Raw genomic sequence first — 14767 nt, 5'->3', positions numbered from 1 at the left:
CATCAACAGATCGCCAAAAGCGAATGGGAATAAATGTTTATATATATAACAAAGACATACTCCAAAGTCCTCCTGCAAATTCGGAAAGTTAGAGGCTTTTTAGAAAAGCCCGTAGATTTGGGCACAATTAAGGTTATAACAACGTCAACATATAATGGAATGCCATATATGGAGTTCATACCAAAACGAGGATATATATTGATAATTTTTCGTAAGATGATTTGAGACTCAATAAGAACCCAAAATAATAAATTAGAGCCAATACGACTGAAAAACGTACGTATGTACACCCATAAACCTGAACAACAGGACCCCTATATGTAGGCTGAGACATGGTAAATTGTCTGAAGTGTTTTTATTCACTGAAAAATATTAAATACCTATTATTATTACAATTACAGATAATTAGATAGGTTGAGAAATTTGACAAGGGCATTTTTCATATCGAATATACCATCTGAAATATTTACATTATAACTTTTTACCGGGTTAACCTACTTTATGAGGATTTATTTGGCATATATTCAAAGGAATTGAAAATTTAAACCCACTGGGTTAACCAAATCCTGTTAAATGTAAACGACCTTTGAAACCCGTTTTTGAAAATATAATATTTAATTACAAAAGATAAACATTTCATAATAATTTATAACAATAGTATGAGAATCTAAGCGAATTGACAGAGGTTTTCTAAAAACGCAAGAATTGTCTAAAAGTGTTGTTGGTATTTGATATTATTCTCATAAATTGTCTAAACAGTACTTTCCATATTTTCAGGTAGTTATGCTGAACAATGTAATTTTTTCTATTCCATTATTATATATGTACAGTACTTTCAATACATTCATGTTTACAATTGAAAACTGCCATCCCTGTACATAACTGTCAATACGAGCTATTTCATTTGATTCCCATGAACATATGTTTATCAGCTGTGTAAAGCAGAACAGCTGTTTTACAGCGTTGCCATTTGCTGTAAAATGTTTAATTGTTTTTGTTGTCTTTTTATGATAACAGATGAGACTTTTTTACTGATACCGCCTGCAAATCGTTTCGACTGGACATTGAGAAGTGTTATCAGTGAGAATTGGTGGCCTCAGTGATCATTAAGAAGACAACAACCCCAAAGAGCGGCAGCATCTTTCCTTTCCAATAAACACGCACATCCAACAGATAAGCACAATGAACAGTGAACAAAAATTGGAATATATTAATCAACATATTGGTGTCTATCCAGATTTCCCAAAAAAGGGCATACTTTTCCGGTAAGTTGTGAAGATGTTCCCTTGGTTATTGTTGTTTTTCCGTAACTTTTTTATTTTCTTAGGGACATTTTTGGCGCTCTAACTGATGCCACAGCTTGTCAGTATTTAAAAGAAGTGCTGCTGGAACACGTGCGTAAGACCAATCCCAATATTGATATTATCGTTGGCTTGGAATCTCGTGGTTTTCTTTTCAATTTGATGCTAGCCGCTGAACTGGGAGTCGGTTGTGCACCCATACGTAAGAAGGGCAAGTTGCCGGGTGAATGTGTATCTGTGGAATATACTTTGGAATATGGTTCGGTGAGTGTTTTTGGAGATGCGATGAGATCTAGAAATCTAAGACGAGTATATTGATAATGATAGCAGTTTGTATCAGCTTCGATTGGAATCTCTTTTTCATTTGATTTCAATTATAAAACTGAACATGATTTAAATTATAAGACTGCTGTTGGCATATGTTTTTCCTGCGAGGTTGAATAATAAACCAGAGATATTTGTGGAGGAAACATTTTTAAAGTTTGGTGGTCTGTGTAACTTCGTTAACGTTTGATTATAAATGTATTTAAAGAAGAACTCTATTCAATTAGTTGTAAGGAACAAATGGTCAATTCCGTACAAAATAAATTAATTTCTACTGTACTTATAAATGGGCTGGCTTCTTGTTGCACCCGAAACTTAAATATGTATACACCTTGCTTATTATAATTCACATTGATATTTTTTTTATAAAATTGCCTCTATCTTTTTTCAGGACATTTTTGAAATGCAAAAAACTGCCATTAAACCTGGACAAAAAGTTCTCATTATTGATGATCTGTTGGCCACCGGTGGTTCTCTAAGTGCTGCTGTGGAATTGGTACGCAAAGCTGGCGGTGAAGTTGTACAATGTTTGGTTGTTATGGAATTAGCATTCCTTGAGGGTCGTAAGAAATTGGATGTCGATGTTCATTCGTTATTAAAATATTAAAATCAACACAAATCAACGATCAAAGACGACATACATATGGCACTACGAAGCAATAGAAGTTACCTGAAATCAAGCATTTACTATTATAATTATTACAAACACGATTTTTATCAGAAATAAGTTTTTGAAAAGTTTACTTGTTTTAAAATAAAAAGAAGTGAAATGTATATTTTTGATAAAAAAAAACGTAGATTGGTATCATTTACAACGGAATTTTAAAATATTATTGAAATTATGTTGTTGTGGTAATCGAATTATTTTAATACGATGGAAGGATCAGTAAAACTCGTGTCGTTTTGTGTTATAGACTCGTATTAAAATTTTGAAAGATAAAGACAAAAGGACACTAAAAATTACGTTTGCATCATGATAGACTCGGATCCCTGCTAACGCATAGTTTATATATCCAAATTTTATACAAAAACAACACAGTCATCGTATTCCCTAGACCTGTCTCAGTCTGTGAAAATGTGATGAAACGATTGATGTGATAGAACAAGATTGCAAGTAAATATTTTTTAAGTTATTTAAAAACCATAAAACTAATCTTGGGCACAAATGCAATATATCTGAGAGAGTTGATTTGAAGAGATGATATATTTATCATTAATGTTTTTGTATATATATATATATATATATACAAAAATGAGTGCTAGATTTTAAGCAAACATCGTGGTTGGAGTGTATATCACATTTTCCAATTCGTCTATAGACAGAAAGTCCTTAAAATTCGGTCTGGGCCGAAGTAATAAAGGGCTTCCATAGATAGAATATTTAAGAGATTATAATACGTCGAAGATCTTTAAAATGATTTGTTTATGATGAAGTAATGGTCATTTCTAGACTGAATACTTTGTAAAAGGCTTTCCAATGGCATTCTATAGACATATGCTTTTTTGGGGGATTCCTTTAGACCACAGACCTAATAAATGTCTTCTGTAGAATGGTGTTGTGTGCATAAAATTCTAAATTCTAAAAAAAGACTTTATAATGTTTATGTTTAATAGGTGTAACACCTTCTATGCTGAATACATTTTAAAAGGATTCCATACAGACCGAAGGCATTCTAAAGATATCTGATATACCGAATATCTTCTGGGGAAACGACACTTGCATGTATTTATACATACCGATAACTCCTTCTATAACCATATACCTCTATAACAATATTTTTCTATATACAGAATATCTTCTTAAAAGCATGTATTGATAAGAGACATTCTAAAGGTCATATGGAGGCAGGATATCATATAGATCAATTCTGTAGACATTAGAACTTCTAAAATTATTTGATCGACAGAATTTCTTCTGAAGTTCTACTTCTATCAAAAGATGATTCCATTGACAGATTACATTTTAGCGATCGGGTATATATCTGAAAATATACCGTCTTAAATGTTCAACGAAGAGGTTTTTTATAATCTGAAAATAAAGAAATAGGAAAAAACTTGAAAAATTCTTCATGGACCTTCAAGATACCATAAAATGGACTTGGGCCTTTATATATCAAAACATGGACCTATAATGATGTTACAAAGAAATTTTTTACCTTTACACCTTTCAACTTGAACAGCTTGGCTAAAAACTTCAGCACACCGAAAAATGTATAGGACATCTATATTTTAAAACTTGGACCTATATTGAAGTTATGTAGAAGTTTTTTGTCCACCAAAAATTCGGAATACAAAATTCCTGCTTTTTTTTTTTTGGTTGGCAAATGTTACTCCGAAGAAGTCAAATTACATTCACTTCGATTGGAGAATCCGTTAAAGAACATCAAAATATTAGGTTGGGGAAAAAGTAATCTATTATTTTGTGTTCCACCATGACAACGCTAGGCCACACACATCTACAGTGACTCGCCAGAAACTTCGGGAGCTAAGTTGGGAAGTTTTAAAACATCCGCCATACAATCCGGAATTGGCACCAATCGATTATCACCTTTTTCTTGCATTGCAAAATTTCTTTAATGGTAAAAAATGGTATCTAGGGAGGATTGTGAAAATCGCATACTAGAGTTTTTTGCAAATAGAGAGCAGGACTTCTATGAGAGAGGCAAGATTTTTTTATTCAACATGAGAGAGGCAAGATTTTTTTATTCAACATGAAACCGGCATTTTATAAGAAATACTGATCTTTCATAATAAGACTTTCTGGTCTTCTATAAGAAGAACTTCTGGTCTTCTATAAGAAGACCTTCTGGTCTTCTATAAGAAGACCTTCTGGTCTTCTATAAGAAGACCTTCTGGTCTTCTATAAGAAGACCTTCTGGTCTTCTATAAGATGGCCTTCTGGTCTTCTATATGAAGACCTTCTGGTCTTCTAAAAGAAGACCTTCTGGTCTTCTATAAGAAGATCTTCTGGTCTTCTATAAGAAGACCTTCTGGTCTTCTATAAGAAGACCTTCTGGTCTTCTATAAGAAGGCCTTCTGGTCTTCTATAAGAAGACCTTCTGGTCTTCTATAAAAAGACCTTCTGGTCTTCTATAAGAAGACCTTCTGGTCTTCTATAAGAAGATCTTCTGATCTTCTATAAGAAGGCCTTCTGGTCTTCTATAAGAAGACCTTCTGGTCTTCTATAAGAAGACCTTCTGGTCTTCTATAAGAAGACCTTCTGGTCTTCTATAAGAAGACCTTCTGTTCTTCTATAAGAAGACCTTATGGTCTTCTATAAGAAGACCTTCTGGTCTTCTATAAGGAGACCTTCTGGTCTTCTATAAGAAGACCTTCTGGTCTTCTGTAAGAAGACCTTATGGTCTTCTATAAGAAGACCTTCTGGTCTTCTATAAGAAGACCTTCTGGTCTTCTATAAGAAGACCTTCTGGTCTTCTATAAAAAGACCTTCTGGTCTTCTATAAGAAGTCCTTCTGGTCTTCTATAAGAAGACCTTCTGGTCTTCTTTAAGAAGACCTTCTGGTCTTCTTTAAGAAGACCTTCTGGTCTTCTTTAAGAAGACCTTCTGGTCTTCTATAAGAAGACCTTCTGGTCTTCTATAAGAAGACCTTCTGGTATTCTATAAGAAGATCTTCTGGTCTTTTTTAAGAAGACCTTCTGGTATTCTATAAGAAGACTCTCTGGTCTTCTATAAGGAGACTCTCTGGTCTTCTATCTTCTGGTCTTCTATAAGAATACCTTCTGGTTTTGTATATGATAATTTCGTGGTAATCTGGTCATTTATATGATGAGCTTCTGCTCATTTATGAGAATACCTTCTAGCCTTCTATAACAAGACTTTTAGGAAATGCGCACAAAAAATTACGAAAATTGGGCTATATTAAGATTTTTCCTGCGCGAAGAAATCGTATTTCTAAATTACAGTCCCTTCGTTTGGAAAGGCTGTGTTGAAATATGGTCCTATGTTCTTTCCACATTATAGTGGAAGGTATACAAATCTAATTTTCCGTAGAATTGGCAACCCTGGTATTGTTCATATCTGTTCTATTGTGCATAGAATACGAAATTGTTCACTAAAATATATTTGTTATTTCGAAAAAAAAACTAACAATAACCACAAAAATTCTGAAACACTCACACAAGAACGCACACAAATATTAAAAGTGGTTCGAATGGCATGCACTATGCTGAGTGAAAGCCAAACAATGCCCCACTCCTTTATTTTTTGCACAATTGCTTCGTATTATGGGGTAGGTGAGTGAGTGGGTGGGTGGCTGTGTGAAATGGGGGGAGCCCAAACAGAGAATAGAAGAGCGCCAAGAGAAACATAGCACATGCGAGAGAAACCCAGAGAGCCAACAGATATTTGAAATCTACTGGGGAAAATGTATGTTGGCTGCAATAACACACAATAAATGAGAGATTCCGTTTCGTGTTGATATGAAAAATGTTTCCCCAAAAAAAATTCATTGCGAGTGAAAACGTGAAGCCAAACACATGGCAGGTGCTGATGAAAACGCACAATAACAAAAGAAAAAAATTAAAAAATAAAACAAAAACGGAACGAGTCAGTGAAAAATAATAATAAAATAGAATAGTTGTAAAATAAAAAAAAACAAAAAAGAAAAATACAGATGTGACAAAAAATTAGAAAAAATAATCTCCTATAACTAAAACAACAATACAATGTTTAAGGAAAAAATATGACAAAATGCCATTGTGAAGGTCTTCTTCTCCAAAAGAAAAAAAAAATACCCCAATGATAGGGCCAAATTAGAAAATTCGGTGAAAATGTAAGCAAAGTGCCAGCAATAGAAGAAAAAAAGAATAACAAAAATAATAAATTGTTCCTCATTTATAAAAATAAGCAAAGCTAAAATTAATATCAACCAAAAAAAGAAATATGTGCCAAATACATATGTATGTATGTGCTTATGTGTAAACATATGCAATAAAACGTGCATATTTATAAAAGAATAGAAATTTATTTTCGTGTGACAAAATCAAAAATTCAAAAAATAAGAAAAATCAATAACCACAGCCTTATACAATTTTCGATATTACTTTGTATTATAGCAAACTCCACAAAAAACACACACACAACATACACACATTCCAATGATACTTACATTACACTTTTGTTGTATTTGTTTATTTTGTTTCCCCCAGTTTTTCGTCGTCCTCTTCCTTCTTTTTTTTTTGGCTTAAAGTTCAAAACATTGACTCCGTTTCGTTTCCGCAAACCACCAAACAAAAATAGAAGAGACAATTTCTATGGCACACACACACATACATACTTACTCACTTCCCCAAACCGGAGTTATAGGCATTTCAAGGAAAACAACCACCCTCTAGCTAAACAGTGTTTCCTTTTCAATTCGAGTTTGGGAAAATGTAAATAAAAATAATAAACTCATGAAAAATGGAATTGATATGTGTACAAGTTCCGATGCAGTTGAAAGGACTTGTAGTGATTCTAAATCTACTGAGTAGTTTTAGAATCTAAGATTATTGTTGAACCAGACGGACAACAATATAAATTTGCAACTACAACAACACGACGAGTATTCAGACGATACATACGCTTTGTTGACTGCAAATTAAACACTTTTAAATTCAATTCAAAAATTCGACACTGTCGGTCCTTTTATTTGTTGTTTTAAAAACAATGTTTTAAAAAATGGAATTAAATATTCGATCAGGCGATCCACGGTTTTTTATAAGCTTCAAGAATAAGAGTGAGGTTTTTTCTTCTGCGGAGATGGAACCTCATCGATAAATTATTTATCGAGATCGATGAGGTCCATTTCGATTTCGGGCAGATTCCCAACAATATGCCAAAACAATTTTTTATAGTCAGAATAGCTTCTAGAGTAGACTTTTAGAAACGGAATGACTTCTAAAGACAGTCGGAAGATTTGTTAGATAGAAATCTAAAGGTATTCTATAAAGAAGGGGTCTCTTTATAGAATAAAGACCGTGTACATGCATAAAGACAATACAAATGTATTCCACTCAAATAAGAGGCATTATTTTTATAGACGAATTTTTTTATGGATCGAATACCTCTAGGAAGTCTGCTTCTATTTAGAACATTCTTAGGCGGTATTCGCTGCTTGGAACATATTTTCATTGCCTACAAAGTCTTGTATGTATGACAGTACTTCAGAACGTGGATGCCCCTTAAAATTATTTCTTCGTGAAGACCTTCTGTATGTTTAAAGCCTTTGGAAGGGTTGCTGCCTAAGAAGGACTTGCTATTAATGAAAGGTTTCAGAAGTACTGAAGTAAAACTCGGAAGTTCGTTTGCCTATACAGGATCTTCAGAATGACATTTACCTATGGATGTCTTTTAAAAAATTCATTAAACAAAATGACTTTAGACTTTAGGTGTATTGAAGACTTCAATAAGATTAGGTCTATGGATGGGCTATTAGAGGATGTTCTATTTAAGTATACATTTAAAGGACCTCTTGTCTATGGAAGATATTAAGAAGGTTTTTTTTTCTAGGGTTAATCTTTAGAATGCCTTTTGAATATTAACCCTTTGGAGGAGCTATGGAAAACCTTTGGACCTTTATATGAAGTTTTGCATATAGAGGGCCTTGAGAAGACCTTCTGTCTATGGAATGCTTTTAGCACGGTTTCCATCTAAAAAAAGAAGAATTTCTGCTATAAGAGGGCCTTAAGCCATATTTTACCTGTGATTTAAAAAAAAACAGTAAGGAAAGTAGTAAAGTCGGACTGGGCCGACTATATAATACCCTTCACTACTTTGGTATTTTCTACATATATATCGTAATTCGTCGCCTTTTCGAATAAACATTGAAATTAAACAATCTCAAGTATGTGATCTTTATCTAAATGTGAATCGAATAACAACAATCCGTACATATATTCTGAAACCTACGCTAAGTTTCATTTCATTTTGGCAGAATTACAGTCGTTTGCGTACAATAAGACAAATTTAATTAAATCGATTTATAGAAAATTTAATAAACGCTATTCGGTATGCCGCACTTTGGTGTCAATCGGACAAACATTAGGAGTTTGGTGAGAGCTATATCTAAATTTGAACCGATCTTCACGAAACTCAGCACACATAATTCTAGGCTCAAATAGGTACGCTATGCCGAATTTCGTGCAAATCGAAAAATATATTCGGATATATTGGTGCAACATTTACATTAAATCCAACGAAATATATAAAGGGCTATATATAAATCTGAACCGATTTTCACGAAACTTTTGATTTTCACAAAACATAGCCCACATTATTTTACACTCAATTTAGTACGTTATGCCAAATTTAGTGCAAATCGAAGAATATATTGGGTTTGGTTTACCATTTACCTTAAATCGGACGAAAATATATGTGGGAGCTATATCTAAATCTGAACCGATTTTCACGAAACTTTGCACACATCAATCTAGGCTTAATTCAGTATGAAGTGCCAAATTTCGTGCAAATCGAAAGATATATAGGTACTTTGGTGCACCATTTACCTGAAATCGGACGAAAATATATGTGGGAGCTATATCGAAATCTGAACCGATTTTCTGGAAACTTAGCACACATTAAGCCTAGCTTAATGCAGTACGCTGTGCCAAATTTCGTGCATATCGAGAGATATATAGGGACTTTGGTACACCATTTACCTAAAATCGGACGAAAATATATATGGGAGCTATATCTAAATCTGTACCGATTTTTACGAAACTTAGCACACATCACTATAGACTTAATTCAGTACGCTGTGCCAAATTTCGTGCAAATCGAAAGATATATAGGGACTTTGGTGCATCATTTACCTTAAATCGAACGAAAATATATATGGGAGCTGTATGTAAATCTGAACCGATTTCCCCCAATTTCAATAGGATTTGTCCTTGGGCCAAATAAATGAGCTGTGCCAAATTTCATCAAAATCGGATAAAAAATGCGACCTGTACTTTGTTTACAATTTAACATGGACGGACAGACAGACAGACGAACAGACGGACATGAATAAATCGACTTAGAAAGTGATTCTATACATATTCCCAAAAGGAACCATGTGTCGTTTCCTTTTGCCTGTTACAAACCTATGCACAAAGACATAATATCCTGTACCACAGTGTGGTGAAGGATATACAAATATTATTTTTACAGATGGACCAAGATCTTCTGTCTATGGAAGGCCGTTAACAATTTTATATATGTACATATACCTTTAAAATACCTGTATTCTATTGAATTATGTAGAGGGTCTTCTATATATGAATGATCCTTAGAATTTTGCATCTAGATATCAGAAAACCCACTGGACCTCTGTGAGGATGCCTATAGAAAACACTCTGGAAGGATTTCTGCGTATAAAGAGTATTCCAACGACCTTTTAAATAAAATCTTTGTATGCATGACCTCTAGAACAACTTTGGTATATTGAGGACCTACAGTAGATCTTCTGCCTATTTAAGGTCTTTTAGGAGATTTTCTATCGATGTAGATATTTAATAGACCTGTTGTGTATGGAAGGTTTTTAGAAAACCTTTTATAAGTGGGTGATCCATATCTATATAAGACCTTTAAAGGGAGCTCTGTCTTCAAAAGGTTTTTAGATATCGAATAACTCCACAAGATCTTCGATCTAACGAAGGTCTTATTTTTATAGATGACCTTTATAAATATTTATTTTTATAGAAAAATTCTTTGGAAGGCTTTCTGCCTATGAAAGTCCATAATATTTGTTCTAGGGAGATCTTCAGAAGTGCTTTCGTTTCTGAAAACTTTGAGAAGGTCTTTGGTTTATGGAACACTTTCAGAATAACTTCAGTCAAGGGAAGACCCTATTAAAATAATAAAAAATAAAGGTCTTCCATCTATAAAGATTTATGTGGTATTCTACCTATAGAAGGTATTTTGTATATAGAAGAAATTTTGAAAGTCCCCTAGCTATAGTAGATCTTTTGAGTATCATAGACAACAACTTTCAAAAGGCTGGCTTTCTATGGAAAAAAGGTCTTCTGTCTATAGAAGGCCTCTAGAAACGTTTTTGAGGATCCTTTGCCTATATAAGACCTATACAGAACCTGTTTGAAGGTAATTTGACTAAAATAAGAGATAAAAATATAAGATCTTCTGTCCATAGAAGGTCTAATTTTTATAGAATCCTTTGACAAAATGTACATTTTTATGACATCCTCTGTCTGTAGACAACCTGAGGAAAGCTTTTAAAAATATTTTGTATATAGAAGATCTTTGGAGAGCCCGCTGTGTGTTGAAGACCTTTGCAGTGTCTTCTACCTATGAAAATCTTCCAAAGCTCTTCTGTGTACCACGCCCTCTGTCTATAGAAGACCTTGGGAGGATTCTCTGCTTATAATTATTTTGACTAAAATTTTTCGGAATGCCTTTACTCTAATAAAAATATTATTCAGATGTTTTGTTTACAAAAAATAAGGAAGGTTTTATTTTTATAGGAGAAATTAGAGATGCCTTTTCTATAGAATACCTATAGAAGGTCCTACATTAGGCATTCTTTTTAAACAATTTGGAATCGATTTAGGCATGTCCATCCATTCGTAATCGATTTGATGCAAACTTTGATTATCGTCATATTTTACTTAATTTTGGTACCTCCACCACAAAGGTTCAATATATCTGTCTAGGGTATATATGTCGGCATCCAATTCAAATCATTTTTGTTTTTGTAATTAATTATGTGAGTCCTGATTTACAATAGGCAATTTTAATTGCCTCATTTCAGTATTTCGTGGGTGAGAGAGTAAAGGGGGTTGGGAACCCATAGCCTCTCTCGCCCACAAAGGAAAATTTCCTAATTAGAAGATTCTTATTTTGAAATATTTTATTTGGAATTCAAATTATTACAATTGCGATTATAAATATTTAAAATATTTTGAATTATCGTGTTTGTAATTCAGTTTTTAATTCGAATGATTACAATTGTAGGTTAAAAAAAATAACAATTATGCAATTCTTTGAAAAAAAAACATGGAATAATCGAATCAAAACCGATATGATTTTAAATTTACAACTAAAATATTTTCATAATTATTAATTTTTTTAATACATTTAATTCTCATTAATTACATTAGGTTAGGAAGACCCTTAAAATGTCTATAAACAGAGCATTCTCTCTCAATTTAGGAATTTTATCTATACATATATTATCCCATGAAAATTCTTATTGAAATAACTTCTTGGAATACCCCTATTTCAAACATTATCTCATTCCAAAGATCAATAAACTCACACTGTGACCTATAACAACAGTTATATATTTCCTATAGCATTTGTGCGAAACAATTTCCCATTTTTATCATTCATTCAACCATAAGTTTTCGCTCTTATCAATGAATGTCGGTGGGAGTGTACGAGTGTGGTTTTTCTATGTAAATATACGTATGTACATGTATTGGTATTTACTTTTACTTTACCACACTTGATAACGTTTATCCTTAGAATTCTTTGCATTCATTCATTCGTTCATTGATTCTATCCATTTCCTGTGAATGTGTCGTGTAATGGAGTGATGTAAAGTGTCCAGGGAATTGGTGTTAAATCACATTTTACCGAGAAAAAACTTTTCCACAAATTATTTGAAAATATATTCTTTTCTCGGTAATAGGTCATGAAGTCGAGCACAGAATAATAACTTTCATGAATGGCGGTTGAATAAAAATCGACGCATGGACAAATAGTTTTATAAATAGGAAGTAGAGATGGAAGTATAGAGAATAGCAGGAAATAGTTTCAATGTGGTCCAAAACTATTGGAGATTTTTATTGTATTGTAAATGTTTGCTTTGAACCCCTTCTGGCCCTCTGTGGACTGAAATACTGTATTTGGGTTTTGTAGACAAAATGCTAATTTGATCATAAAAAACCTGGTACTCAGCCTTCTTTAGCTATGAAGAAATATCTCTTGGAAAACTACCTAATAATATATATATATATATATATATTTGCCAAATTTGTATAACCTATAGTGTTGTGTTACATTTGTCACACGTCGAAATATGTGTCGAAGACCCCATAAAGTACAAATATTTCTGATCAGAATAAAATTCTATGTCCGTCTGCCTTTTGAACTTCCAATAGAGAAAGCAAATTTTAAGATATAGCTTTGAAATTTTGCACTGACATTGATATTACTATTACAATGATTGGTATTGCAATTTGGGTATATCGATCCAAATTATTGTATATAAAGGTTCTGGCCTATTTTCGATATTTTTAAGGCTTTGTTCAAAGTTCTAAATCGAAAGTGCTGTAATTTAGCATACCCTTTTTTATTTTTTTGAAGTTGACAGGTCAATGTTTGGTCATAGCTCCCATACAAGGGTACTGCCCAATTTAGGCAATTTTTGATGATTTTAGGTGCACTTAGGTAAACCCACCAATGTGGTTGCAATTAGATATTTTAGGTTTTTTGGATGCTGACATATTTTTATGTGAAAAATGATCAGTGAAAGTCCCGCCGAATTTTCGGTATTTTGAGGGTTTTTGCCACAATCAGAAATACAATAATTTCGCATACCAGATTTTTTGGTGGCTGGCTTACATCTATACAGAAAGGTATAAATATAGGTCCATTGGTTAATCGCATTTCCCTACCAAAGTGGCTTTAATTTGCTATTCCCGATTTTTGGAAGCAGCTATATTTTTATGTAGAAAATTATCGAAATAAGTCCATGTTTTCACTTAACCCCCATATGAAAGTCTCGCGCAATTTTCGATATTTTTGGTGTTCTAGGTGAATTTTCCATCCGAATGTGGCATTTCGAAGTTTTATAGGCTGACATACATTTACGTAGGAACTTATCATTATGGGTTAATGTTAGGACATAGCCCCCATTTAAATATCCCGCCCAAATTTCGCTATTTTAAGGTTTTAGACCAATTTCCTCACTAAAACGGCTGTAATATGCCATTTGAAGTTTTTGAAGGGTAATAATCACCTATGTAGAAACTGTTCGATATAGTAGGACTTAATCTTTAAATATCCCCCATATAGGTCCCACCCCATGTTCTGTATTTTTACAATTTGAACAGCATTTTCCCATTAAAGTGGCTGTAATTAGGTATTCCGTGTTTGCAGGTTGACATATTTCTATGTAGGAAATTATTAATACAGACCAATATTTTGGCATAGCTCCCATATTAAGTTCCCGCCCAATTTTCACAGTTTCCCACTGAAAAAAGCTGTAATTTGGCATGTTTTAGCCGAAATTTCCTACCGAAGTGGCTGTAATTTAGCATTTCTAGATATTGGAGGGAAATAATCACCTGTGTAAAAAATTGCCGATATCGGCTAATCTATTAACATAGCCCAACCCATTTTAGATTTTTTGAAGTTTTAGCCGGTTTTTAGGTCCATGTCCTAGGATAATCCGTTAGCAGGATATATACATGAGTGGTTTTCTTAAAATGTTTGAACATTTTGTTGTCATACGCACCAGCCAGACTGGCGGATGAATTATTATAAATGTACTTTAAATTATGTGAAATAGATTTGGTCCAAAGACACATGGGGTATAAAATCTCGAAATATCAGGATTATTAAGTCAAAAGTTTAATTGTGTATTTATCGTAATAAATATTAAGAGTTAGGGTATATTCTTTGTGACTTCAATAATGACATACTTAATGAAGGACTACTATAAATATTTTTGGTTCATAATCTGAATGGTAGTATCTAATCCCCAAATAAAAGATAAGATACATTAAGAATCTTTACGCATAGCCAAAACGATACCCATCCAAAGTATCAAGCATGCACAATTATGTCATCAACTCAATGTCTATATTCATAACAATCTAATGATCTAAAAAACAACAACAGCAACAATACAAATTCACTTTTTGGTTACACAGTAGAACACAGAACAGACATATATTTACGGCCATCAAAATGTTTCATTTCATTTCAAATAAATCTACATTTATCAGTGACCATAGAAACGAATTGAAACTTTATATTACATTCTAGTTTTACTGTTAGAGTAAATATCAACAACAACAAAGCCGACACGCGAATATTTCAATACAACTAAGACTATAAACAAATAAAAAAAATTAACTAAAATAAATAAACGTGTGTGTATGTATGTCGCGTATATATAACACATTCCTTTGTT

At 33.0% G+C, this 14767-nt stretch overlaps 1 protein-coding gene across 1 annotated transcript; it reads left to right on the top strand.

Annotated features, from left to right (window-relative positions):
* The first annotated feature begins 1177 nt into the window (after window positions 1-1177).
* LOC133331112 (adenine phosphoribosyltransferase) lies at window positions 1178-2382 on the top strand. Its single transcript, XM_061539544.1, has 3 exons — window positions 1178-1265; window positions 1328-1565; window positions 2017-2382. Exons 1-3 carry the CDS (start codon window positions 1183-1185, stop codon window positions 2230-2232), a joined length of 537 nt encoding a protein of 178 aa, XP_061395528.1. The 5' UTR covers window positions 1178-1182; the 3' UTR covers window positions 2233-2382.
* Window positions 2383-14767: the final 12385 nt, after the last annotated feature.

The sequence above is a fragment of the Musca vetustissima genome, unplaced genomic scaffold (genome assembly GCF_032173495.1).
Source record: "Musca vetustissima isolate MV318-11 ecotype Yass unplaced genomic scaffold, APGP_CSIRO_Mvet_v1 utg80434, whole genome shotgun sequence".
Classification (NCBI taxonomy): Eukaryota; Metazoa; Arthropoda; class Insecta; order Diptera; family Muscidae; genus Musca; species Musca vetustissima.
Note: the sequence above shows the minus strand (reverse complement) of the source record. Positions and strands in the feature narration are given on the sequence as shown.

Excerpts from the sequence above, each read along its gene's own strand:
- LOC133331112 (XM_061539544.1), top strand. The coding sequence starts at position 1,183 with ATGAACAGTGAACAAAAATTGGAATATATTAATCAACATATTGGTGTC. Across the intron at positions 1,266-1,327 it reads AAAAAGGGCATACTTTTCCG|GGACATTTTTGGCGCTCTAA; the intron begins GTAAGTTGTGAA and ends TTATTTTCTTAG. Across the intron at positions 1,566-2,016 it reads ATACTTTGGAATATGGTTCG|GACATTTTTGAAATGCAAAA; the intron begins GTGAGTGTTTTT and ends ATCTTTTTTCAG.